This window comes from Electrophorus electricus, chromosome 6, assembly GCF_013358815.1.
Source record: "Electrophorus electricus isolate fEleEle1 chromosome 6, fEleEle1.pri, whole genome shotgun sequence".
NCBI lineage: Eukaryota > Metazoa > Chordata > Actinopteri > Gymnotiformes > Gymnotidae > Electrophorus > Electrophorus electricus.
In genome coordinates, this window is record NC_049540.1 from 27,502,431 (window position 1) to 27,528,977 (window position 26,547).

Consider the following 26,547-nt stretch of genomic DNA (forward strand, 5'->3'; position numbering starts at 1 on the left):
TAATAGTTCACATTCAATTCTCATCATGGGTTTTTGCATATGGCTGTCTGGCTGGTACGGCCTATATTACATGACCACGCCACAGCCTGTCAACATATTCTCCACTAGATCTTCTGCATCCAGCTCTCAGACCTTCTACTCTATGTCTGCCTGTCCGTCTCCCCGTCTGTCTCTAACAGCGCTTCCTTTTTTATCACTTTTCTCCACCTCAAAATTCAAAGTTTATTTGTCACATACACAGTCACACACAGTATAACTGGCAGTGAAACGTCTTTGGTGACTGCTCTGCCTGTAGATCAGGGAAACAGATGCGGATTAATGAATAAACATGTCCGGGTAAATAAAGAATGAAAAGGGAATGTATGAATATGCATATATACAATGTACAATTGCACAGTTTTTCAATTTTACAGGGTGAAGGTGTGCAGTATGCAAACCTCATTCTCTTTCTCTTGGGTGTCATGTCAGAAGCGTCTGAGGCACTGTCTAATCAGGACTAATTCTCCCTTTATTGCTGTCCGTATGTCTCCATCACGGTGTTACGGTGGAGCCTGAATTTCTGTCTCTGCTGTGTCTGTAAGCGAGGGCATGCGTGCATCTTTAGGGCGTGTTTTGTGCGCTCGTGCGTGATGGAGAAAGAGATGGCATGTGCGATTTCAGTTGCCATGGCAACCGTCTTCTTAGAAAGGAGTAAAAACTCCCAGGAAGTAAAAACCAGGTGTCGTAATAATCCTCGTCCTCCACCTTGTTCCCTGACAGGCTCTCTCCCAAAGTCCCTACGCACACGCGCACGCTTCTCCTCCTCATCAGAAAGAGAGCTGTAGGCTCCAATAAGGCAAGAGTTGAACAGTGACGCGCGAGCAAACGCTCAAGGGGCCTGCAGCCGGGCCGGGCCGGGCCAACACAGAGCCCATAAAGCAAAGTGAACAACCACACACTACCCTCAGAACCTCCGGCACTCACGGCTACAATGGAAAAAACAAACATAAAAACCCCAAAACCATGTAAATTACTGCTACGAATTACAAAATCATTATGCTAGAATTCACACAAATGACACTCTGAAAGCGAGCCGTGACTCCACATGTTTAGTACCTAATCTAATGATTCTATGGGATACAGCCACTCAGCACTGCCCCGGGGTTGGCACGAGCCCTGGTTAAGGCACCCGAGCCAGGACTGGAGAGAGCTACATGGTCCACGCAGACGGTATGGCAGACGGGGCGGGGCGGGGTTGAGTAGATAGGGCGGTGGGTCTGGATGGACGGGGCCAAGCTCTCCTACGCTGCACCTTCCCGGTGCTTTCTGGGACCACGGTTCCGTTATTACGCTCGAATATGGATGGCTTTAAGAGTGAGGTGTCACAGTCCAGGATAGTCCAGCGGGCCTGGTGTCATGGCACAGAGAGCCTGCGTGTGTGCATGTGTGCGTGTCCGTACTGAGTGCACCTCTCTCAGGCAGGTGTAGATGGGGCCCACGAGCACACGGAAGGGCTCTCCCATGCTGCTCCTCATGGTGCCAAACACCTCACACAGGAACGTGATGAAGCCCAGCCAGCACTCCACGTCTGTCCGCTGCAGCTCCGCCCGACGGGTGAAGTCTCTCTGAGGAAGGGAGAGAGCGAGAGAGAGAGAGAGAGAGAGAGAGAGAGTGTGAGAGAAAGAGTGAGGGAGGAAGGAAGGAGAGATGTGGGGGGAGAGAGAGAGAGAGAGTACAGGGTGAAGAGTTTAATAGTGGTATACCATAGTAAGGTGTAGGTGTCTGTTCAGTACACGTGTAAGCATATGACATGTTTGACATGTTTTTGTATGCTGTCAAATATGTCAAAAATGCCATATTTGACAGCATACATATATAACCCATTTGAGTTTGAATAAATACATATACAATCAATCACATGTTTACCTTTACCCCCACAAAAACAAGCACAGGGCTTGGTGCAGGGACACTTTCCACGAAGAAATACAAACATTTTTTCTGACCCTACACTATCGACCAAACCACCGTAAACGTCAACACACCAAAGAATGGACTCAGCATTCAACACTATAAAATCAGCTCCAGTTCTAGAACTTTCTAAAAGCCCCTGATTCTAGAGTGACCCGGGTGCGCAGGGCCACTGTAACGTGAAGACATGGACGTCGTGCACAACGACGACATGGGGAAGTAATTCTGCAGTGTGCAATCTAACACGAAACCCAGACACCATCACAGGCTCAGGAAGTTAAACAAAAAACAGGTTCACACACTATCAAACACACGCGTGTGCACGCGCACACACACCTATATTGTCTGCATCTCTCTTGCTGCTACCAGGGTGTACTGAGAGTTAGTCGTAAGTGGGCATGTACGTAGAGAGTTGGGTGTGCGGCGTATATACGGACAGCACGCTGTTCTGTTCTCCTTCAGCAGTTGATCATGGTGCGTGCTCAGTCTCTCAATGGCTATGATGTCATTTTTGTCTAGCATTTGTTGTGGTGCGGTTGTAGACAAGCATGACAAACCGGAGAAGTGTGGCTATCCAGCCTCAACCACTGTCTGGCTTACAGAACACACAGCAGATCCTAGACTAGACAACAAAAACAAAAAGCGAGAGATGCACTCTGACGCGATGGCATAGTGTAGCCTACAGTCTGATAATGTTATGGTGTGTGTAGTTTACCCTGAATAAAAGTCTGCACCCCAAAGTTACTCTTTCAGCACCAACCCAATTCTGAATTGACTCGGATATAGCGAGATGTCTGATTGTCACGCGTTTGTCGTCATTTACACGTGGCTACTGAACTAGAATCAGCCTATCGAATACGATATGATCCGCTTATAGCAGCTTCTTCAGTCTGAACCGTAGTCTGCTGGTGGTAATAGCATAAATAACAAAGTGAGATTCTTATCGACATTCCTATTGCTTTGAGTTTCAAAATCACTCATTGTTACTATAATGAATGCAATGTTTTTGGTGATCTGACCACTTTACAAAAATGGGGCTACACAGACAAATAAATATGCTGAATAACATGTCAAATCCAACGTGAAAATGTAATATGATCTAGTGTAGGTTTCATCTGAAAATAAATTGTTAAATGAAGCAATAATTAAAATAATAGATTATCTATCTTTAAATTATTTTAATAATTTATCATTTCATTAATTTAGCCAAAACAATGAATTAAAATTCAAGCCGCCTAATCCAATTTAAATCTCTATATGGAAAAGTAATAAAAGTAGGAGAATAACGTGATGAGAAAGGAAGGAAGTGTGATCAGAAATGGGCAGATATTCTGAGTTCACAGGGCGAAAAATTATTACGCCGTTAAAAACAAGGGAACGGTGAAGACGTGGAAAACAGTAAAGCAGCTAGAACGTGGGGCAGTGAGCTGACATTCGGGCTACCCTGTGCGGTCCTCACGAGCCTCTTCTTCTCAGTAACAGTTGCGCTTTAGATCCGACTGTCTGACGCGTCTGAGGAAGGCTTAGGCTTGGTCATGACTGAGCTTATACAACAAATATAGCGAGGGTAAAAGAGGAAAGGAGACAGACGGTGAGAAAGAAAGTGAGAGACGAAGAAAAAGTGAGAGAGAGAGAGAAAGATGTGAGAGAGAACCTGACAGACAGAGAGAGAACGCGTGTGTACACAAACCCCAGAGAAAGCAGGAAGTGGGACCTCAGCTGAAGGGTAGATACAGGAAGAACAGCAATGGCGAGAAGCTACGGTGTGAAACACGCCTCACACTCACTTCCCAAAAAACACAAGACGTTTAGCACCTAACTACCAGACCACAGAACAGACACCTGCTCCGCCACAGACAGACTGAGACAGACGGAGGGGGATGGGTAAATGCGAGGAGGAAGAGACAGGAAGCAACAGAATGATGATGATGATGACGACGACGACGACGACGACGACAATAAAAATAATAATACATCTTTTGGATATTATCCATACTAAGCTCTCTCTGTAATCAGACGTTCACAGAAGTATTTCAGCGCCATGAATTCAAGTTTTTAAGCCTTTCAAATATTTATTTATTTATTGATCTATTATTTACATTTCTTAGTTTGTTATTGTAGTTTTTATTCCACTTGCAGTAGAAAAGTTGAAAGCCTGTTGAAACAAAACACTGGAGCTGTGTGTACACAACACACATCCCAACAAACCTGACAGAAAAAGAAAACCCGTACGAACGCCAAGCAGCTCACGAAAGCCGACAGAGAGCGGCGTGTCCTGCAGTCTGGAGGAGACCAGCCTTCTGCTTCGCACCTGTGCCAAGCCCTCGGAGACCCATCACGAGCTCACACACAGCAGGAAGCAGGGAAGCAAGGAACACATCGCGGCTCGCGGGTTCTAGAACGTACCGGGACGACGGCTGCGCCCCTGCGTCTCCCCCTCCCCCACAGATCCAACAAAGCAGGGCCCGAGAGAGGGGCGGGTGGGGCGAGTTAAGAGGCTTTAGAGAGAGAGGGGTAAGACGCCGAGAGGCAGCGTTGTCCTGTGAATCCACTTCCCAAGTAATGAGCTGACCTGTTACTGACACATACGACTGCCTAAATTACAGGGATGACATCCTTGTGCTTGCAGCTTTGTGCTTGTGCTGTCTGGCGTAAAGGGACTCGCACAGGAAGCGGAGCTGGTAGTCGTGCTCCCTGTTCTTACACCAGGGTTAGACGGTAGTAGGCCCCGAGTGTGTGCAGCACGGCCAAGAGCCCCACCGCTGTGGCAAATGACGCGTAAGGAAATGAAAAATTCCAGATGCATCACAGCTGAAATTGGCACACACACACACACACACACACACACACACACACACACACACAGAGAATGTGTGAGAGAGAAGGGAGAGAGGGAGATAGTGTGAGAAACAGAGGGAGGGGATAGAGAGAGGAGGAGAGAGAGGGTGATAGAGGGAGAGAAAGAGAGAGAGAGAGAGAGACCGAGAGCAAGCGAGACTCTGCAGGCAAAAAGAAGAAAAAGGGAACTTAAAGCTAGTAGGAGTGTGGCAGCGTGGCAGGTGGGAAGACATTTTATGCTGCACGCCAGCCAGGCAGGAACCCCAGTGAGACAGACGTCTGCCGGAAAGACTGCAGGAGCGCCAGAGCAGAGGGTGGTGTCGCCACGGAGACGGGTGAGAGAACGACAGGAGAAAGGCTGAGAGAAACAGACAGAGAGAGGCCGTGCGCATGCACGTGCGGGTGTCTGACAGGACCTCACAGCACCTACAGCACGTGGGTCTACGCACGGACAGCCTGCAACGCATGAAACACAGCTCGAACCTCTATAAAACCCACGTGAGAGATACAGGAAGGTCACACCATCCTAATGGCTTTCACCTGGGAACTGATGGGTAAACAATACAAGGTCCTGTTATTATTCTTTTATAAACATTATTCATTTATAAACACACTACAGTCCTTAACAAACACTGCACATCACACACCCTACAGTCCTTAACAGACTCTGTGTTTGAGAGGCAGAAAGCATGGCCAATAACAGGTGTTTACAGTGGCCATGGCTTGCATGCCTACACCTGAATCTCTCCCTCTCTGCACGGACCCTGCCTGCGCAGATCTCACGCTAACGCTGCTGCTACCTTCATCCTTCCGCTGGGTTTTGGATGCAACGCAAGTCTTTGAAGTCCAGATGAAGATAACGTGTTACATACACGTCACGTAGCGCAAGGTGTGATCAACAAACACTGCGGTTCACACACACACACACACACACACACACACACACACACACACACACACACACACACACACACAGGGATAGTACCTTCGGAGAGGGAAGAACAAACATGTCTCATGGTGGTGTGGTAGGTGGGATTGATCATTTCTGTGGTACTGGATTGAGGTGATATCAGCCCCGGCCTAACCCTGACCCTTTAACCCTGACCCTCATCCTCACCCTTTAACCCTAACTCTCATCTCCTTCCTAATCCTAATCCTCAACCTAACCTCAAGCCCATCCCCAGGTCAACCCTATGGTGACGCACCTGTAGCATGTTGAGCAGCAGCGAGCGGAACTTGGTCCCCTCCACCATGAAGAGTGCCATCTTGTCGCAGAGTTTGGCAGCAGTGGCGGCGAAGCCCCGGTCGCTCACGGCCTTGCGGTATATCGTCTGCACGATCTCGCCGAGCGTCTCCTCCGAGTCGGCGGAGTTCTGCGCCTCCTCCATGAAGGAGCTGAGCTGGTCCTCCGCACCACTGCTGTTGCTCCTCATGCTGTTGAGAAGCTCCAGAAGCTTCTCCATCCGGTTACGCTGAGGTCCCATCATCACCATGGGTACCTCCTCCTGCCAGGGTCGCAGAGTTGAACTCTTTACTTTACATCTCTCTCTCTTTACACACACACACACACACACACACACACACAGAGCCCACGAACAGGTGAACTGAATACCACTGACCGTCTCATTGTACTGGCATAAGTATAGGACTGGGAGACATATTATGAAGGAAGCACATGGTCAGCTGTGACATGCTAGAAGCAGGAAAAATGGTCGTGTGCACGAATCTGAGCAACTTTGACAAGGGCCGAGTTATGATGGCTAGACAACTGTCTGGAGTGTCTCCGCAACAGCGGAATTCTGTGGTGTGCTCCTGGTGTGCGGTTAGTACCTACCAAACGTGCTGCAAGGAAGGACAACTGGTGACCCGGGGCCAGGGTCAAGGGCGCCCAAGGCAGTTGCACAAGCTAAAAAACAATGTTGGCTAGTACAGAACGGTGCAGATGCATTATGGGAGGAGGTGTGATGCTCTGGGTAAAGTGTTGCTGGGAAACCCAATGTCCCGGCATTCATGTGCATGCTACTTTGACACCTAAATACTGTTTCAGACCAAGTTCTCCCCTTCATGGCAATGGTATTCCCTAAGAACAGTGGGCTCTTTCCACAGCATAACGCAAAAAATGTTCAGGAAAGGTTTGAGGAACATGACCGAGTTTGTGTGTGTGCGTGCGGTGTTGCCCTCTAAACCCAGTCACCTTCTCCTTCAATCTTCTCCTCAGTCTCTCTTTGGAGGACTGCAGCAGGTTCACTCTCCCTCCCTCTTTCCCCACCTTCCTGGCATCGTCTCCTCTCGCCGCCTCTTTTGGCCGGTCTGTCGCAGGTTCCTGCTCGCCCGATCTCCCGCCCTCCGCCTCTTTAGAGGTGCGTGGGGGGCCCCTGTCTCCGGGACCAGGGGCCTGGCACACGCTGTTGGTCTGCTGTTTCTGGAGCTGGTACCAGCGACGGTTCTGGCTGTAGCAGTGGTGGGGAGGGCCCCGGCTCGGCTGCCCGCCATGGTGGCCCCGCCCACCGTACTTGGCATTAGTGCCGTCCGATTGGTGGTCGGCGCTGAACTGTTGCGTTTGATTGGTCATCTGTGGCTGCTGCTGTTGCTGGGAATGTGGTTGCTGTTGATGGTGGTGTGGAGGAGTGTGGGGTTTGCCCCCTCCGCCTCCACCCCCTGGGGGGCGCTGCTGTCTCCTGTAAGAGATGCAGGAGTGGCAGCGGGTAAGATGGGCACAGTGTGGGCTTGGCATCTGAACACATACACACACACCAAAACACATCTGTTTAGCTCTCTGGAGAGTTAGACACATATAAGCCTGCCACACTCCCCACCCGCTTCCTGTGACTGTTGATTTGTGCCTGCATGTATCAGTTGCCATTCCTATTTCTTCTTTTTCTGTGTGTGTGTGTGTGTTTGGGGGGGGGCTAAATCTCATTTCTTATTTTTACCCCTACGCCTTGTTACTGAATGTTGTTTTTGCCCCTCGGTGTGAACGAAGGCCGTGTAGTCCCAACACTTCAACCTACCCCTCTATCCCAACAAGACCCCCCAGCGGTAGGTGTGAGCTTGCCAAACGAGGGGGTGGGGTAAGGGATGACATGGGATTGGGCCCGTGAGTGGGAGGCAGGAAGGGTGTTGAGCACAGGCTAAACACTTCACAGGAAAGCCTCTCTACTGGTAAGGGATGGTGCATCAGCAGGCTAAAACACTTCCACCGTTGATGAGTTTGCCATCGTTTTCAGAGTCTTGTGTGATTTGATTAAGCAATTGTGAGGAGTTCAGCACGTACAAAACCTAAAAGCACGCACACATGCACTGCAAACGCAGCACCACAGTTCAGTGGAGCAACCGGTACTGCGTGTTCAGATCGACACCCAAAAGTTAACTGCACTTGAAATAGTTGACACACGACATGCAGCACAGCAAAAGACCAAGTATCGCACTTACAGCAGACCCACAAAACGCGTCGCTGCAAATGTTACGGTGTTAAGCGGAGGTTAATTTCAGTATTAAATCTTTTTAAATGCTCCCCTTCGCTGCGTGGGGAGATGGCTCAGTGACGGGGCCGAAAAGCGAGTTTGTTTGCTAAAACGTGACTAGGAGTGGCACGTGTGTTGGCTTGTGAATGCAATCCAAAAGAAGCAGCTTTCTCTAGCTCTCGTGACGAGAACAGGCAAATGCTAGGAGTAGGAACACAAGAGAGAAAAACACATTTCAACGGGACCTGATTTCTGACAGCGCTATAATTAAAAGAAAATAAAGCTCTGTACATATTCAATTAAACTCAATTGAATTAGTTAAACATTTCTTAGCCGAAAAGCCTTTGATAAGTAATAATATTTTAGCAGGTTCATTCCATTCCCCCTAAAGCTCAGAGCTTTACAGAGGCGGCCGATCTTGTCCCAGGCCTCTGCTCTGGAAGGACTGTCAGCCTCACTGCCTCTGGGGTGGTAGATCATGGACATTTTACACCCGAGCTGAAGGGGAAGCTGGATGAGCGCCTCTGCCCTACGGCACACTCCGCTCTGGGAAACGAGCAGCTGTGTCTGCCCTTCTCCGCCCGGCCTTCACCTCCCTGTGTCCCACGCTCGGAGCGCCGCCACGGGAGGTCCTGCGTCCTGCGACCTATATTCCTCCAGGCTATTTTTACACCACCTCAGCTTTCTGCTGGATCAGCTGGAGGCAGCCAGCCAGCATGTCTGGGGGGGGGATGTCACAGTCAAACTGCCTCTGTAGACATCAGACCACTGAACCCACCTCCAGACTGCCTTAAAGGTCAGAGGGTTGAAAGAGCAGGAGGTTGAGCGTGGACAGAAGTGGACACACAGACAAACAGAGTGAGAGACAGAGAGAGAGAGAGAGAGAGAGAGAGAAACAGAGTGAAAAGAAAAACAGAGTGGGAGAGAGAATAAATCAACAGGACTTGCAAACTCCTGTCAGCATGTTTGGTTCACCGTGCAAACGTGGTTCATTGCCACACCCATTTTAAACGAGAATAATCGGCGTGTCATTATCATTAGCACACTGTGGTTAAGGTGACGCCTTCATCCAACATAAAGGCCATCACTAAAATAAGAGCTGGGAGCGTTTGCGCGAGGGTGAGCTGGACTGAGTCCAAACTCTGGGGGTCGGTGGGTCAGTGCCAGACTGAGTGGCCACTGGGATACCATCGTGTTGGGAGTCCACACCAGCGCAGGGGAGCAGATCAAAGGAAAGGAGAGGAAACCAGAGAGCGCAGTAACACTCGTAACCGCTGCAGCCCGGTCGTCACAGGTATTCCACGCTCATAAAAGACAAAAACACCGGCGCGCGCACGCACACGCAATGGCTCCGAACGGCATCCTGAAAATAAGATGTCCAGACTCTGACCGTGACATTTTCTTCTTTTACGACCCTTAACCCATCATGGCCTGACGACAGCAGAGAACATCTAACACAAATGCAGGCATCCCACTGCGAGCGCACGGAGCCACAGCCGCGTGAGACTACACGCAAGCGCGACCGGCTTCGGCAAAAATAACCAGCGCAAGCCACCAAAAACCAGTCTGACCTTGGCCGGCGGTGGTGGTATTTCACCACAGAGGCCGGTGGAAGGGGGCGGGACTTGGAGGTAGGAAGGGATAGCTCATACCGTCAGTGAAGCTTCTGCTCAACCTGAACCTCATTTCTGAAATGATCATCCATGTAGATTTGATATTAAACACTGAGAGTCAAAACTGTGATACACAAGTCCCCAGACTGGCAGGAAGCAGGCCTAGTCTGCACATCCATGAGCCCAACACACAGCACTCATTTCAACGATCCTGTTTTACGGCTGAGTGGTAGTATACATTTTCTTCTAATTATTATATCATAAGCATTTAAAGTCATGTTATGGTACAATGTCAAATTTTTTTTTGTGTTGTTATTAAATCTCAATATTAATTAAATGAAACACACATAGCTGTCACGCATTTAGACAAAATACATTGTAAATGAAATATGGGTACATTTAAGACTTCAAACATAAAAGTATGTTGCATAAACAATCATTTTGTTCATAAATTTGACATAAAAGTACGCTGCATATACGATGTTCTGTAAAATAATTATATTTGGTCAAAAAAGAAAATTGAAAAAGTAAAAGTTTAAAAAGAAACTCAAACTTGAGCCAAGGACAGGGATCATACCTAAAAATGAAATGGAAAGAAAGATGAAATAAAAAGGTTTCTGCGCTCTCTTACGGGGGGTGGGGGTGTGCTAGCGCCTCTTTTGAGCGGATCCAGGTCCTACACTGAACTCTGACATTCTGATTCAACGGAACATGTCCCATGGAGCCGAGAGCACAAAAAACAAACTGTACAAATTCCAATAACTTTATTTAACCTTTGAATAAAATAAAGTAGTTTTATGTCGATGTTTGGAAAACATGCGCACACACACACACACGATACAGACCATAACAGCAAGCCCTTGAATGTCTCTCAAAAAGAGTGAGACACCCAAAGCGAAAAAACTGAAATGAATAGGCAAATTTTGCTCAAAATGGAAACTGTGTGTTTACCAAGACATGAAAACAGCCCCCCGTCCTTCACAAACTCTGTGATATATACAGGAACACGGTCCACAGACACAGCAAAGTAAAAGTATTTCAGAAGAAGCAAGAAACAGAACAAATGGTGAACAAAGCGAACACAAAAGGAAATCAGTACATTATACAGTACCTTACTTCAATATGCGAAACTGACAACTAAATGTGACAGAGCTGTCATTTCTCCTCTCTAGTGCAGAGTGACGCGTGTGGAAGCGTGTGTAGCAGCACAGAGTGACGCGTGTGGAAGCGTGTGTAGCAGCACAGAGTGACGCGTGTGGAAGCGTGTGTAGCAGTACAGAGTGATGCGTGTAGAAGCGTGTGTAGCAGCACAGAGTGACGCGTGTGGAAGCGTGTGTAGCAGCACAGAGTGACGCGTGTGGAAGCGTGTGTAGCAGCACAGAGTGACGCGTGTGGAAGCGTGTGTAGCAGCACAGAGTGACGCGTGTGGAAGCGTGTGTAGCAGCACAGAGTGACGCGTGTGGAAGCGTGTGTAGCAGCACAGAGTGACGCGTGTGGAAGCGTGTGTAGCAGCACAGAGTGACGCGTGTGGAAGTGTGTGTAGTAGCACTAAGTGAAGTGTGCGTGGAAGTGTGTGTAGCAACACAGAGTGAATTGTGTGTTGAAGTGTTTTCTCCTGATAACATTTGTATCCGTCTACGGAACAAACCCAGCACAAAACACAACTACAACCAAACATCTCAACATTGGCTCAAGTTGGTTCAGAAAAAAACCCAACAAAACATGAGTTTAAATACAGGTGAACTTTCAAGAAACTGTCCAGCACACAGGTCCATAGTACAGGTAGAGCACACTAGCTTAGCATTTGAACTGTGTGTCATGAAACCGTGCGTCATGAACCGTGTGTCAGCTACCACTACAGATCCAGCGACCGCTGACTGCAGCGTTGGGTGAGTGCAGACAGCGGAGGCGAACACTAATTACAGTGTACCTTCAGCTGGGACGTCAGCGGCTCGGTCTCGGTCCAGGGCCTGCTCCTAGTTCAAATCCTCAAATCAAGCTTCCTGTTTCCTTAGTGCCCTCCACCCTTACAAGACCCGGTCCCAAACCTCCGAAGTAGCGTCTCCCCCTCGTCTCATCCGCTCATTCGCCGCAACCTCAGGTCAGTGCTGCTGTTTGTTTGTTGTGTTGCTGTTTTTGTTTGTTTGTTTCCCGTGCTGCAGGCAGGCTAAGAAGGGGGAGCTGGCTACCGAAGAGTGCTGGACCAGGACCGGCGGAGACACTGACCTGGACACCTGGCGTCTTCCCTGGGCTGGCAGCAGCACGGTCAGCTGGTCCTGTGGAGGCCCGGCGGGTCTACAAGCACGAGAGCGAGGAGGGGGGTGAACGAAGGATGGACAACGGACGGGACAAAACTGAGCCACGCGAGGCGAGGAGGACAGCGAGCGCAGGAGAAACGGGAGGAGTGCAGGGAAGAGGCAGGAAGGGCCAAACGACGGAGGGAGAGGTGAGGCGAGGCAGGACGAGGCAAAAACGAGACGAGGCGGAAACACGAGACTCAGTGAGACGGGGCGAGAGCGCATAAGAACAGACCAGGAGAGGGGAAAAGAAAAATTGTGGCAAATAATAATAATAATAATAATAATAATAATAATAATAATAATAATAATAATAATAATGTGGCATCTACTGGTACAAAATCAAGAGGACAGACTCTAGGTGCTGCTGGAAGGAAATCGCTGCCACTTCAGCGTAACGTGCCCTCTCTGTGCGATGCCCCCACAGCCTTCATATCACACACGGGGCATGTGAGGCCAATGAGGAGGCATGTCAGGTGCAGTTTGGAAACCTACAGGGTAAAATGTATGGAATGTCATGGCAACTACGAAACGCTACAGAGCAGAGATGTGATGAGACACACAGAATGCTAACTGTGTTGCTGTGACAACCACAGTCTCTAGGTCGATCCCTTTTGCAGTTCTGAGGACATTTCTCCTCATGGTTTGAAATCCCCCCCCTCATTTTGACTCAGGCCATGGGACTCAACAGCTGCAATACACTATGGTAACATTATGCCATGGGTAAAAAATAAAAATTTGTGTGTGTGTGTGTGTGTGTAAGGGTCCGTAACATCAGTGCAGTGCTGACGCTTACCTGTTCATGAGAGGACTAAATTCAAAGCAACGGCCTTGCAGCAAAGCAGAGACTAATATCCAGGCATGCCTGTCTAACTGCTCCACACCCTCATCTCCACTCCACCAACTTTCTCTCCCAGAGTCTCAACACTCATCTCCTCAACAAGTCAAGCACAGTAAAACACAACGACAGATACAAAGCCGCCTCAATTAGAGTTACGAGCCTCTGTGTGTGTGTGTACATCTATGTGTGTCATGTTCTACCACTAGCCCATCTGTTGTTACACGCTCATAGTGAGTGAGTGTGTATGCGTGCACGCGCATGTGTGTGCGCGCACGCATGCAGGAAGTGTGCAGGGTTCTTTTGGTTAGTGGTTATAAGGACAGGCATAAAAATTTAAAACAGGTGGTCTGAACAGCAGGCATGTAGCATCCACACACACACACACACACACACACACACACACACAGTATTCTATCATTTAGTATCCAATGCACACAAACTAGTATCATAATAAGAGTAGATTGTATGAAAACAATTAAGGCTGCACAATATATCATTTTTAAATTGCTGTCATAATACTGGGCCCTGCAATATTCATTTAACATTACTGCAGCAGCAACAGCACAGAGAACACTGTAACAACCCCAAATTGTGAATGCCGTGCTGTAATTATCCTGCCCATCGCAGATGTTTCTAATGAGAGTTCAGTGGGTGTTTTAACCAAGACATTTACTCTGTCTAACAAATGGAAATAATTCTAGCCAAAATAACGCCCCCCCGCTGCACCCCACGAGCACGCACACAGAAGCTCGGACAGCACCCGCGTTGAGAGTTTACGCTTTAAAACATAACAAACACACACAGACACACATGTCAATAGTGTAAATCCTTCCATTCTGCACACACGTTACCAGTGAGGTCAGTACATTCTGCTACACCAGCACAAGTAGAGTGCCAGTATCCGTACCAGTACCAGTACTAGAACGAGTATCAGAGCTGAGCCCAGCCATTCATACCATCTCAATTTATACCTCTAATTTTCATGAGGTAAACAGGACGTGACGTCATACACAGGTTATGAATATTCTCACCTGGACCTTTGTAGTCTACACGGAACAGACTCAGAACACGTGCCAGGAATCTGTCAACGTGCATATTTCAGACCTAAATCCAGTGAACGCAAAACACGTACAGAAATACGAATGTTAAATAGGATTTAGAAAAAAGCAAACCCGGAAAACACAAACATTTGGGGCAGCGAGTGATGTACCTTACCAGCGCCGACGTCTGTCGTACGCTTTCTGGTTTAGTGGATTTGATTACAAGGCAGGTGGACACAAGACCCCCCCGCCATCATTCAGAAAGACCTGCCCGAAAATGAGACGCGAACCATAAACTTAATTCCAGCGCTGGAATTCCCACTTATCCAGATAACTTGAGCTGACAGTCAAGACCTTGCAACTGGAGGACTGGTAAGAGACACACAGCTTCCAGGCTGTCCTCACACTGGGAGAAATTCCACTTTGGGAACCAATCCCCTGATCGCTGATATAAACAGCGAGCACGAGACTGCAGCTGACCCTGGAAGGGCGGTTTTGAGGTCACTTTCGGGCCTTCACAAACAACTCGACTGACGAGAAAGGCTGCAGTGTGGCCACATGCCCAGGGAGTGGAGGTCTCCAAGGTCCTCCGTCATGCCTTTCAGCGGAGCCATGGAGTGCGTCTCTGCTGCATGGACACCGTGAGGGACATGCCGACAGGAAGACAGATTTCGGGCTGTACTGCTCAAGTTTTCCAAAACCCAGCCACTGTGACTCAAGCTGGCATTAAAAAAGAAGAAGAAGAATTCACATATAAGGGAATTAGCGCTTTAACCGAGTAGATGATGTGAAAGTGTGCGCGGTGCGGTTTGTTAGTTGTGTTTGAAAGACTGCTGGTGGTAGACTGTCACCAGCAGACACGGCAGACACAGATTCTCCCACAGCCATTCTAGGACGTCAAACATCTGCCCAGAATACAGAGATACAAGTGCTAATTCTCTCCCTCTTGCTTGCAAGCGCACACACACACACACACACACTTGTGTGCGTTTCCCCACTGCTTGAAAACACGAGGCAATCTGATATCTCCTTAAATGATAAGTTGGAGGAGAGGAAAAGATTATAAGGTATGGCCTTGTTTTTGAAAAGCATACGGAGCTAAACAGAAGAGTTCTGAAAGCGTGCTGAACAAACATTACGATAAAGTGCCGGTGAAGAGAGAAAATATTCAGAAAACTGTCTGGATCTTCTAAAGGCAACAGGCAAATGCCTCCAGTCACAATATGGAATTACGCTGTGATCACCGGACTGCAGGAACTGTAAGAGCCCTTTCTGCTAGTGCTTTCTAGAAGGGCCCTCAGCATTAGGGCTGTGTGATGGGTCAAATGCCAAGCTCCAGTTTATAGCCACTGAGGCAGCCTACTGCGAAAAGCGGGGGTTCGAGTGCCCAGCGCTGCAGTCTGGAATTACCCAAGCTGAAGAGAGACAGACAGGAGGAGACGGAAGGACACAAGAGGACTGGAACAAGGCCCAATGTCAGACCTGTAGGGACAAGAACAGAGGGATAAACGGAAGACAGAAGGATGCGGAGGAATGGGGTGGAATGGGGGAGAGAGAGAGAGAATAGATGCCAACAAACAAGACCGTAGTGTCCTCCTTGCCAGAAGCGAATCATTGTGGGTGGCCAGTACACAGCAATAACATGCTGGAAAGCCTTCTGTCAGAGAAATGAGCCCAGGAGGGAGAGATAGCAGAGAGAAGAGAAAGGGATAAAGCGCGAAAGAAAGGGGGGGGGGGGAGGAGAGAAAGTGAAGGACAGAGGGGAAAGTCGAAAGAAGAACGAGTGAAAGAGACACTCGCATGCATACGAGGACACACAAACGCGCGCGTTTACACGTTGGCGTACGCAGTCACGCGGAGAAGAGGCGGCAACCTGTGGACAGTTCCACGCGAAACCGTAAACCGTTAGCAGGTTAGCCACGTGCTTCAAGCTTCGCTCGAGCTCGTTGGCGTCCGACTGAGTCGGTCACACTATGGCGAACGCAAAAGACACACAGGAGGCAAAAACAAATAAAAAAGAGAGACCCGCCTGCTTGTTTCTTATACCTGCTGGTTTTCAGCAGAATCTAAAGGCGAAAGCAGAAAACATTACCGGAGCAACCGGCAATGACATGTCATCAGGTTAGACTTGCTGAAATACAACTTCCAAACAAATATTCTTTATTATTCTGTTTAATTTGTGCTTAATAGCACGAAAGAGGCTTTTCGCTTTTGTAGCTGACTGTGACCTATTGTCTTTTGTGTTTATCGATTACACAAAAGGTGGAGCAAACTTACACTACTGTCTGTTCAAAATGTATACACACACAGGCGTGCATAGATGTACACTCACGTAAGCGCACACTTGCACATACAGATGTACACACAAAAAGTGTGCACACACTGATTGGTCACAAAATTAAGCCCACTGGCACCAGTAAAGGACTGGGGCACCTATTAGGTAGGAAGCATACGGTCCATTGTTGAAGTTAACATGCTAGATGCAGGAAAAATGGCCACGTGTGCGGATCTGGGCAAATGGTCACGTGCGGATCTGAGTTATGATGGCTAGACAACTGTCTGGAGTGTCTCCGCAACAGCGGAATTCTGTGGTGTGCTCCTGGTGTGCGGTTAGTACCTACCAAACGTGCTGCAAGGAAGGACAACTGGTGACCCGGGGCCAGGGTCAAGGGCGCCCAAGGCTCACTGATGTGCGCGGGGAACGGACAGCTAAAGTTGCACAAGGTACTGAAAAACGATCAGAAACGCACTACGGGAAGAAGGTAACCCGGCGGAGGCGGTGTGATGCCCTGGGTGGTGTTCTGCTGGGGAACCTTGGGTCCATGTGGATGTTACTTTGACATGCAAGACCTACCTAAACATTGCTGTAGACCAAGCACACCATCGCCATGGCAACGGTGTTCCCCTAATGGCAGTGGCCTCTTTCAGCAGGAAATTGCACCCTGGAAAAACAAGCCTGATCCACGTCACACCTTAAGGAATTTAACGGATCTGCTGCTAATGACCTGGTACCAGATACCACAGGACACTTTCAGAGGTCTTGGGGAGTCTTGATGGCTCTGAGCTGTTATGGCCGCATGGAAGGGAACCTACACTATATTAGGCAGGTGGATTTATTACTACACACCCACAGACAAAAGTCCAGGTCATATACACGCGATATCTGTCCCTCTCATACACACTGCTCGTTTACATCACCTCTCTATTTTTACCTTCCTCATTTCTCTCTCAACAATCTTTCTCTCACTCCTTCCATATGACTTCCTGAATGCGTCTCCCCACCTTCCACTCTCCTTAATCTCGTGTGTCCCCCCGCCCTCGCTCTCTCTCTGAAGGTCGTGACTGCAGTGTGTGTTTGAGGTCTGCCCTGAATAGACCCTGATTTACTGCAGTAAGTCACCAGTATGAAGAATGCCCACAGGCCCTGTCTCTCACCTCATACACACACACACACACACGCACACGCACACGTCTACTGTTGTAACACGAACAGAAAGCAAACAGAAATGGCTACTGCAGGTCCCCCCTCCCTTTCCTACAATGGAGGAGAACATTTTAAATACTTTTCTGGGAGGTTTCACTCCTGCTTGCTCTCTGGATAGAAATCAATACAGTGCTGCTCTTTTTAATCGACCTGCCAGACGCGTTTCAGCCAGTCCGCCATCACCAGGTGTGCCACGGCTGTCCTCTATCGGTTTGCCCAGCATGCACGGAAGCCTTTTAAAAGTCTTGAGAATGTAAATGGGTTTCGGATGAGCTCCTCGCTGAGATGTTCTGTGTATTTACCAGCAAGGTTGACTGATTAGTTGAAAAATTTTTAGCTTCCACTTCTCTGTAAATGACTCCTGTGATTTCCCATCTGTCTGCAGCACTGAAGGACTCAGACATCCCTGCAGAACCTCAAGTTAAGTCCAAAAAAAAGAGGAAATGTTTTATTCTCTCATGAGTATCACCAGTAATTTACAGAGAGTAAATGGCGTTAGAGTGGAACAGGTGCTCTCTGACGGCTGGGTATGAGGATGGGGGAACAGTTCTCTGTTAAAACACACACGTGCCAAACTTACTAACCAGATCTTAAGCTTAAAGTACATTTCTTATCGCATCTCTTTTAGTTATGAACACTGAAACAAATATTTATGAGCTTTATATCGGCAGGGGACTATGGTGACATATGAATGCTTCTGCTTTTAAGCCTCTGGTGTCTGTGTGTCACAGTGCACAATTAACGGCTACCACTCCTGTACTCATCCCTGTTGTCAGTGACTATATGAGCGTGGACTGGATGTCTTTGGCCAAGGTGTGGCGGGCTGTCACATTATTTACAAAGGCTTGTTTGCGGATGTCACCCCAGCTTTATGTGTCCTTTAGTAATGGCATACAAGTCAAAGCAGGACTTTTTGGAGACCCTGTTTGATTCATCTGAGCCCTTAGCTTGTGCCATCATTTTCAAACAAAAGTTTACAATATCTGTCACCCATCAGCCAGCTCAGTCATTACAACAAATGATCCATGCTCTGGGAACCGGAAGGAGTCATCGGACTGTCTGGATTCACATACCTACACTTCTGTTTAAGGTTATTTTATCAATGTATTTATTTATTTTTTGTTTACTTTAACATTTGGTTTTATATTTGTACTTTTTACACTGACAATAATAATAATAATGATTATTGTTCTGCTTGTAATCATTTATGATGACGACAACAACACACAAACACAGTGTCAGAAGACAAGGGCAGATCTACCACCCTCTAAAGCCTGGCCAGTGGAGGACAGACATGTGGAGCACATGGAAGGATGCAACCACTGTTTGCATGAAGAAAGACTGAAACCCAATGGGGCATGCTCCTCTCTAACCTTCCCCTCATACAGAGACCACAATATTTTCTTTTTAAGCCGTTACTTAGCAACAGCAAATTGCAACCAAGAACTTTCCAGTGATGTCAAGTAGAAAAAAAAAAGAAAGTCTTATTTGCAGATGAAAAGGTGCAGATTATGTAGGAAATGCAAGTTAGACACTTCCAGATATGCTGAACTGCACAAGTTGCAGATTGCAGAGAGCGTCGTGTCACAAGTCTGACAAGGTCAAGAAACCTCCCACTCCAAGCTCAATATTAAACAAGAGCTCTTGGGAAAAGTGCACGCGTGTGTGTGTGCGCTGTGTTTGATGCATTTCCTTTTCCTTCTTTTACCAGATGAATGCCAACGTTCCTGTTTTTGACGTTTTCGGCTGGTGTCGTGGGAGAGTGTGTGAGAGAGTGTGTGAGGAACGCTCTCTCTCCACGGCGTAGTGACACTTGAGCTGGAGGTGATGTTCTCCAGCACTCTGGTGGCAGGAAGATGGCGACTTACCGCCGGTCACTTCGGCGTCTACGGAAAAGCTTTTTGGTGGTTGCGATTTCAGCTTCGTTAGGCAATGGCGGAAATATCTGCGAGAGAGAGAGAGAGAGAGAGAGAGAGAGAGAGAGAGAGAGCTTCAGTTAGGCTGCATAAAGTAGGTCACATTTTATCAGAGACCAGAGCGGCCAACGTTCACACGGTGGGTGCGTGCCTTTCATACCCGGAACGTCTCGCCACGCCGGCCTGTTCCTGCTTAAAACTGCGAGCCTTAAAACGGCCAGCCACGCCACTTCGTGCCCCTTCATCAGATCCCCCGGGAAAGGGTGGCAGGCAGGAACCCTCTGAGGCCCAGCTCTGCCAGCCTCACCAGCAGCCAGACACGCCTGGCACGGCTCCACCCATCAGGCGCCAACAAGCTGCACACCGGTTCCACTAGGTTACCATGGACACCCGTCAGCAAACACCAGTCGAGAGGAGGAAGTGGTTGTTGGCTCAGTAGGGGCGTGCATGTGGGAGTTGGTGTGTGCGCTTTAGCCTGCACCAGTGCCCACACGTGTTAAGGAAATGTGTAAGCATGTTTGGTACATACATTCAGGTAGGTGTGTGTGTGTGTGTGTGCGTGTGTGTGTATATGTGTCTCCTCTGAAGTGTGTATGGGTGTTAAAGGCTATTGATCAGAGCTGAAGTGGAGACTGGTGCCACCAAACTCCAGAAAACTCATCAACAGAACAGAGTGTTTCCTAAGCTTGAGTGGCACTGGAAGTATGTGATGTGAAACAGCCAGTGGGTGTTTCCTGGCAAAGTGACACACACCCCCACCCACCCACCCACCCACCCACACACACACACCCACACACACACACACACCAAATACACAGACACAAAGAACACACAAACAAACAAACAAACACACCCACACCCACACACACACCACCAAATACACAAACACACACACCCACCCCATTTCTCCTCTGTGATTTTTTTTTCCCCCTCTCTCTCTCTCTGTCTTACTGAGTTACTGCAGCCAAACCGCTGAATGCTGATTGGCTCCTTCTGATTGGACACAGATGTGGAGGCAGACTCGTGTAACAGGCTGTTTTTCCTCGTCGGCACGGTAATAAGCGCTTTTGACACTAAACCCCACCCCCGCACGCCAATGAGGCCAAAGGGGATACAAAGACCCTTCCAACCAAACACAGCCAGCGAGAAACGACAAAAAAGAGCAAAACGGCAAAGAAAACCCCACCAAAATGCTTAAATGACTCAAGAGAATAAAAACCTACAAGGTTCCAAACCTGTACACAAAGAATTCAGCACAACAGAGCAGTCAGAGTGAAGACTCAGGAACAAATGTTTTGTTAACAGAAACCATGTGGAGTATCACTTCAAAATGGCCACCCTAAACGTGAACGTGAAAAGGGACCGTTTCCCCTGCACCCTGGGAGGACATTTGCTGTTGGACTTGCAGTCATTTGGTACAGTTCAACACCAGAGGGGAATTAGAAGAGCAAGAGAGAAGTCAGGAGAGAGGAGCGAGGGAGAGGAGAGGAGGAAGGTGTGGGAGGGAGCGGCCGGAGTCGCATGTTCAGCTACTGTTGTTTTCCTGGAGGAGATCATTAGCCCTAATCCTGCTCACTGATGGAGTCCAGATGAGAATCTGCCTCACACGCCTGAGTTTCAGAACTCCAGAACATGCCCATGTTTACTGAGGCAGAGGGCCGCACTACTGCAACCACGATGCCCTCTCTGCACAAGCCTGGAGAACACAGCCATATACAATACGCTCATGCATGACATTAGGGTCCACAGTCCACAGAGCTATCGACAAAAGTAAGCTTTGCTGAAAATGCATGAAAATATAGTGGTGATGACAATGTGCTATTACTATTAGATACAACACTGATAACGAAAACGGTAAACAAAACTACTACAACATCTCTGTGATGACGCAGAGAGGTTATGACCTCTGACCCTCTGACCAGGGTGCTGACATGACAGTGGAGGGGGAGCGACGCTCACAGGAAATGCACGTACAGCGCCACATTCCTGGGGTCAGAGGTCACCCTGGAGTCTGCCTTTAATGAGTGACTCATGCACTCCACCCTGCCCCGAATGGCGGTTAAAGAGTGAGGTAATGATGAGGTCAGAGGAGAGTCGATCTGGAATCATGCGTGTCGGAGCTGTGCATTTCATACCACAGGACGCTTTCTTTTTCATGACAGTTTTGGCTTACTGCTAAACGTGTCATGCGTACCAAATGTTGATGCAGAACGACACTAACCATAACCTATTAATGCGCTGCTTCATTACACTCGTTGTTTTGGCAAAAAACATGCTGGTGAGTTATGAAACTGAAAATCCACTATGAAAGTGAAGGATAAGCTTTATTGACCAGTGAAATGTAATGGAAAATGCTAAAAACAAATAAATTAAAAATCTAAAAAAATAAAAAAAATAAATTAAAAAAAAGGACAGAAGGGTAGAGTTCACGCAGGGAAGAGGTCAGAAACACGAGGAACCTCTCAAAAGCCTGCCAACCCCTCTTTTCACATTAAGGAACACTTCCACCCAAGTAAAATATTACTTACCCACATGACTCTGCAAGGCAGAGAAGCAGCTGAGCTGGGATTGGCCAACTACATGGATTCATCTGCACCCCGATTGGCCAATTGCAGGGCTTCATCTGTGCTCCGATTGGCCAACTGCAGGGCTTCAGATGAGTTCTGACTGGCCAACTGCATGACTCCAGCTGAGCTTTGATTGGCCAAGTGCAGGGCTCCGCCTGAGCTGGGATTGGCTAACTGCACAGCTTCATCTGAGCTCTGATTGGCCAATTGCAGGGCTTCATTTGAGCTCTGACTGGCCAGTTGCAGGGCTACATCTGAGCTCTAAAATCCCCATGCAGAACGGAACTACCCCACGATCTTGCGCCATTACATCTGACAGAGTTAATTACATGTGACTAAGTCTAATGCAGAATGTCACAGACACACATGGAAAGATGACCCTTGTGTTTTCAGAGATTTCAGCCCCTATAACTTAAGATTCCTATCTGATCCAACAGCTCTGAAATTCTTCTAGTGCAGAATGCCATTAACGTCTGTAACGTGTTTCCCAGTGTGCAGCGCTCTAACAGAAATACATGTGTAAACGCCCTGTGGCTCGTCTCATGACTGCAAAGCTGAGCTGAAGCGAGGCTAAAACCGCCTACCCTCTCTTCACACACAGGGCTATTCAACCAGAGCGGAGCTTCAATATTCCGGCTCCCAGAAGACTGGATCAGGAGAAGCAGGAATTCCTGCGGTGGGACCTGAGAGCAGAGCAGCAAGGTATAAAGTCGATCATCACGTTCTTAAAACTCCATGAGGTGCGTGCACGCGCACGCACGCACGCACACACACACACACACACACACACACACACACACACACACACACACACACACACACACACACACACACACACACACACACACACACACACACACACAGAAAGAGAGACTCTGAGGAATGTGACTGTGTGGGAAGTGACTTGTTTGAGGTGGCTTCCTGATTCCCCCCCCCCCCCCAGTACTGCTCCAGTGTAATAATCCTATTACATTAACTGCATTCCCAAACACCAGGCACTCCAGCCTTTACAAAAACTATAATTAGACCCGTTTCAAATCTACCTTTCACTGGCAACATCATTGTGAAAGTGGGGTCCAAAGAAACTAATTTCTATCTTTAAACAGCTGTTTTGACAACTTTGAGCCAGGGTTTCAGCCCAGCCCTGGCACTGAGACAGCTCCTGTAACGGCTCTTAATGACATCTGTTTAAATACAGATCCTGGAAAAACATCTGCTCTTCTACTACTTGATCTCAGGACTGCCTTTGATGCCATCGATCATAAATTAGTCTGAGACTTGAGGTTGGACTCTAAACTGGTTTGGGTCATGTGGTAGGAGCTACTTTGTTGAAATAGATCAATATGCATCTGAGCAGATGCCAATGACCTGTGGTGTCCCCCAAGGTTCTGCTCTTAGGCCATTTCAATTCAATTTATATAAGCTATGCAGATGGTACTCAGTTCTATTTAACTCTCTCACCAAATGACCCATCAGCTCACTATGTCGGTACACTGAACACATCACAAACTGCAAAAAATCCTGCTGAGTACAGCTAAAACTGAGGCTGTTTTGTTTGGAAATAAAGAACAGAGACATAGACTTGAGGCCCATCTTGACGCGAGAGCCTTCTAACCTAAAGAACTGGTTCACAGCCTGCGTGTTCTAATGGACTTTTATCTGTTTTAGCCGTCACGTCAAAACAATTAACACATCAACTTTCCAACACCTAAGAAATATTAACAAAATGAGAGATTTCTTGTTAACACAAGACCTCGAGAGACCGGCCCATGCCTCCATTTCCAGCAGGATCTGTTAGAATAAAGGTTTCCTTATAGGTCTTCATAAGAACGCCACCTAATTCGATAAGAAGCCAGTAGAATTCTTACTAAAGGCAAAAACAGGGAGCGCACATCCCCTCTTACACTGTCTCCCAGTGTGGTACAGAGCTGCCTGTATTACACATTATAAATCACAGAGTTCAGGGCTAATGTGTCCATCAAACAAGCCTTTCCGAACTCAAAACCTCAAAAGTGCCGGACACCTTCAAAGCAAGACCAAACACCATCTGTCCCACATAGTTCCCAGCCAGGCCCAAAAGACTGTGCTTAGCTCTTAGGGACAGTTCTCCAATTTTACACACTTTATATGTTTCATTAAATCATATTTATTTTAAGTCTACTTTTTGGTTTTATTTCATTTCTTTAAATTCAAATAGAAACATTTTTTCCTTTAATGTATTTTCATTAATTTTTAATATTTCATTAATTGTTTTCTACTTAAAATCAACAGTATTTGATTTTTATTTATGTATTTATTTATTAAGTGATGCAACTTTCTGGTAAGAACCTTCCCGAGGTGACTGATCTTTCTTCAGGCCAGCGGAAGTGGGAGGGAGACACCCAGCTTCGAACAGCCAAGCCAGGTGAAATGCTTCTCATTCTCCTCCCCTTTAACAAGCGTTTCATTTTCCTAACCCCCCCCCCCCTTCTCTCTTCACCACAACTGAAATGGTCCAAGTTAGCCTGGCAGGCTGGGGTGACGCTCTCTTCAGAGACTTCGCAGAGACGTCTGCGTGACTAAGCATACGCTCTCTGTGGCTCCAAGAGTTCCGGACTTCAGTGGGCCTCCTGGTGCTTTCCGAGGAGAACGGAGCAGAGAACTGAGCTAACCTTCATGACCAGAGTTAATGCCTGTCGCAAAATAACCGCCAACAACAGAGAGTTCAGGAATATGTGAGCGAGAAAGCAAAACAAAACAAAACAGTCAGAGAGAGACAGAGAGAGAAAAACAGAAGAAAAAGGTGAGATCCTGCACAAGAGAGAAAAAGAGAGACAGAGACAGAGAGGCAGTAGGAGGAAAGTCAGAAAGACACTGAAGGAGAACCAGATGGAGAGAGGAAGCAGTTTCACACAGGCCAGGAGGCGGGATCACATGGGCTAGGAGGCGGGGTCACGCAGCCGAGTGAGATCACAGCCAAGGCGGCTCGTGTCTGCTCCACTTCGCTCCGGGTCAGAGGGAAACAAAGTCCGAGCGCCACGGCCCATCGGACAACATTCCAGCTTCCTGCACTGAACCCCAGAGGAGCCAGGGCCAACCGCTGCTGACTGAAAGGAAGAGGAAGAGAGTGTTTGCTGTTTGATAAGCGAGAGAGAGAGAGAGAGAGAGAGAGAGAGAGAGAGAGAGAGAGAGAGAGAGAGAAGGCGCTTAATAAATCTACTCTTTTCTTTTGGCTCCAGGATCCCAGTCCCAGCACATCCAGCCAAGTCTTCCATCACTCTGCATCCAGTTCCTCTGGACTGCACCGTTTACCGCCGACTGATGTTCCAAAACACTCAGGAGTCCAAGCCCTGGTCCCTCACATGCTGGGACCCCTAGGATGCTCAGAAATGCGCTCGGATCTGAACCCACGTTTTCATTATGTACATAGCCTTTGTTTAGCATCATGCTTCCCAATTATTGTTTTTTTTTTCCGTCGTGTTCAGCTGCAGATTCAATGAGGATTTCCCCTTAGTGTTCTCAGACTTGAAATAAACATGTGAATGAATGAATGAATAAATGAATGAATGGATTAACACATGTAAGCCTGATCAGATGATCAACCCCCCCCTCCCCACCATCTGCTTCCAGAGGGCCGAGCAGCGGGGCCAAGGAATGCCTGTCAGTTCTGTTCAGGCAGTGCCTATGGGGGGAGTGAGTGTGTGGCCCGGGGGTGGGGGGGACTCCCTCATGCTGTCTAACTTGGGTCGTCTCCTCTTTTGGACCTGTCTGCTCTCCTCGCTGCTGCGTTTGTTTTGGTCCTGGTTGCCAGGTGACCAGTCTGGCTCTGGCCACAGTGTAACTCAACTCTTAGGGGCTGGTTTGTTTAGAAAGCTCTCTCTCTCTCTCTCTCTGTGCTTCTGTCCCTCACTCTCTGACCAGCCTTGGCCAACTTACTCCATTTAAAATGGTCAGGCAGAAGGGATGTACTGAACTGAAGAAAATTCTATCAAAATTCAGTACCTGGAAGTGTGGAACAGAAACTATGCTGTGCGTGTGAAACTATGCTCAGTGCGTGCGTGTGTGTGTGTGTGTGTGTGTGTCTGTCTGTCTCTCTATGTGCAGTTCAGGAACTCAACACCTTTGTAAAGTGAAATCACCTTCTTCTGCCAAGTGGCCCCCGCCCAAATCCCAGAACTCCCAACGGACACACACACATCCCACATTCCCTCTGTGACCTCAAAGTGAGGCCAGGCCAGATTCCAACCTAACAGGAAACCCAAAAGAATGTCTTCAGGAGTAAGTGAGCAGGGAAAATCTACATCTGTACTGCTCCTCTGAAAACTCTCTCTCACACACGGAATATCATCCTGACATTATATTTTAAAAAATATTTACATACATTAAAAACTACTACCAACTACACACCAATACACACCTGTGCATACACTTTTCGAAGTTTATCTTAAGACAAAATAAACACAAACATAAATAACAACAAACAACAAATGATCACATCCTCAAACCCCACGGGTCTAAGGAGCCTGCCGCAGCAATGGCAGTTCAAAATTGTCCTTAAATC

The 26,547-nt window shown here is 47.9% G+C and overlaps 1 protein-coding gene across 4 annotated transcripts in view; it reads right to left on the bottom strand.

Moving 5' to 3' along the window:
• The window catches only part of ctif (CBP80/20-dependent translation initiation factor), a 46,848-nt gene that overhangs the window by 9,163 nt on the left and 11,138 nt on the right, over positions 1–26,547 (bottom strand). Inside the window, exons 6-10 of one of the 4 annotated variants that reach the window (XM_035527027.1) lie at positions 19,393–19,469; positions 12,089–12,157; positions 6,980–7,463; positions 5,991–6,290; positions 1,449–1,604 (exon numbers count right to left, since the gene is read on the bottom strand). In XM_035527027.1, the coding sequence (XP_035382920.1) occupies positions 1,449–1,604; positions 5,991–6,290; positions 6,980–7,463; positions 12,089–12,157; positions 19,393–19,469 (1,086 nt within the window). Of the gene's footprint in view, positions 1–1,439; positions 1,605–5,990; positions 6,291–6,979; positions 7,464–12,088; positions 12,158–19,392; positions 19,470–26,547 lie in introns of all 4 variants that reach the window. The other 3 variants (XM_035527026.1, XM_035527029.1, XM_035527028.1) reach the window with 3 other exon arrangements.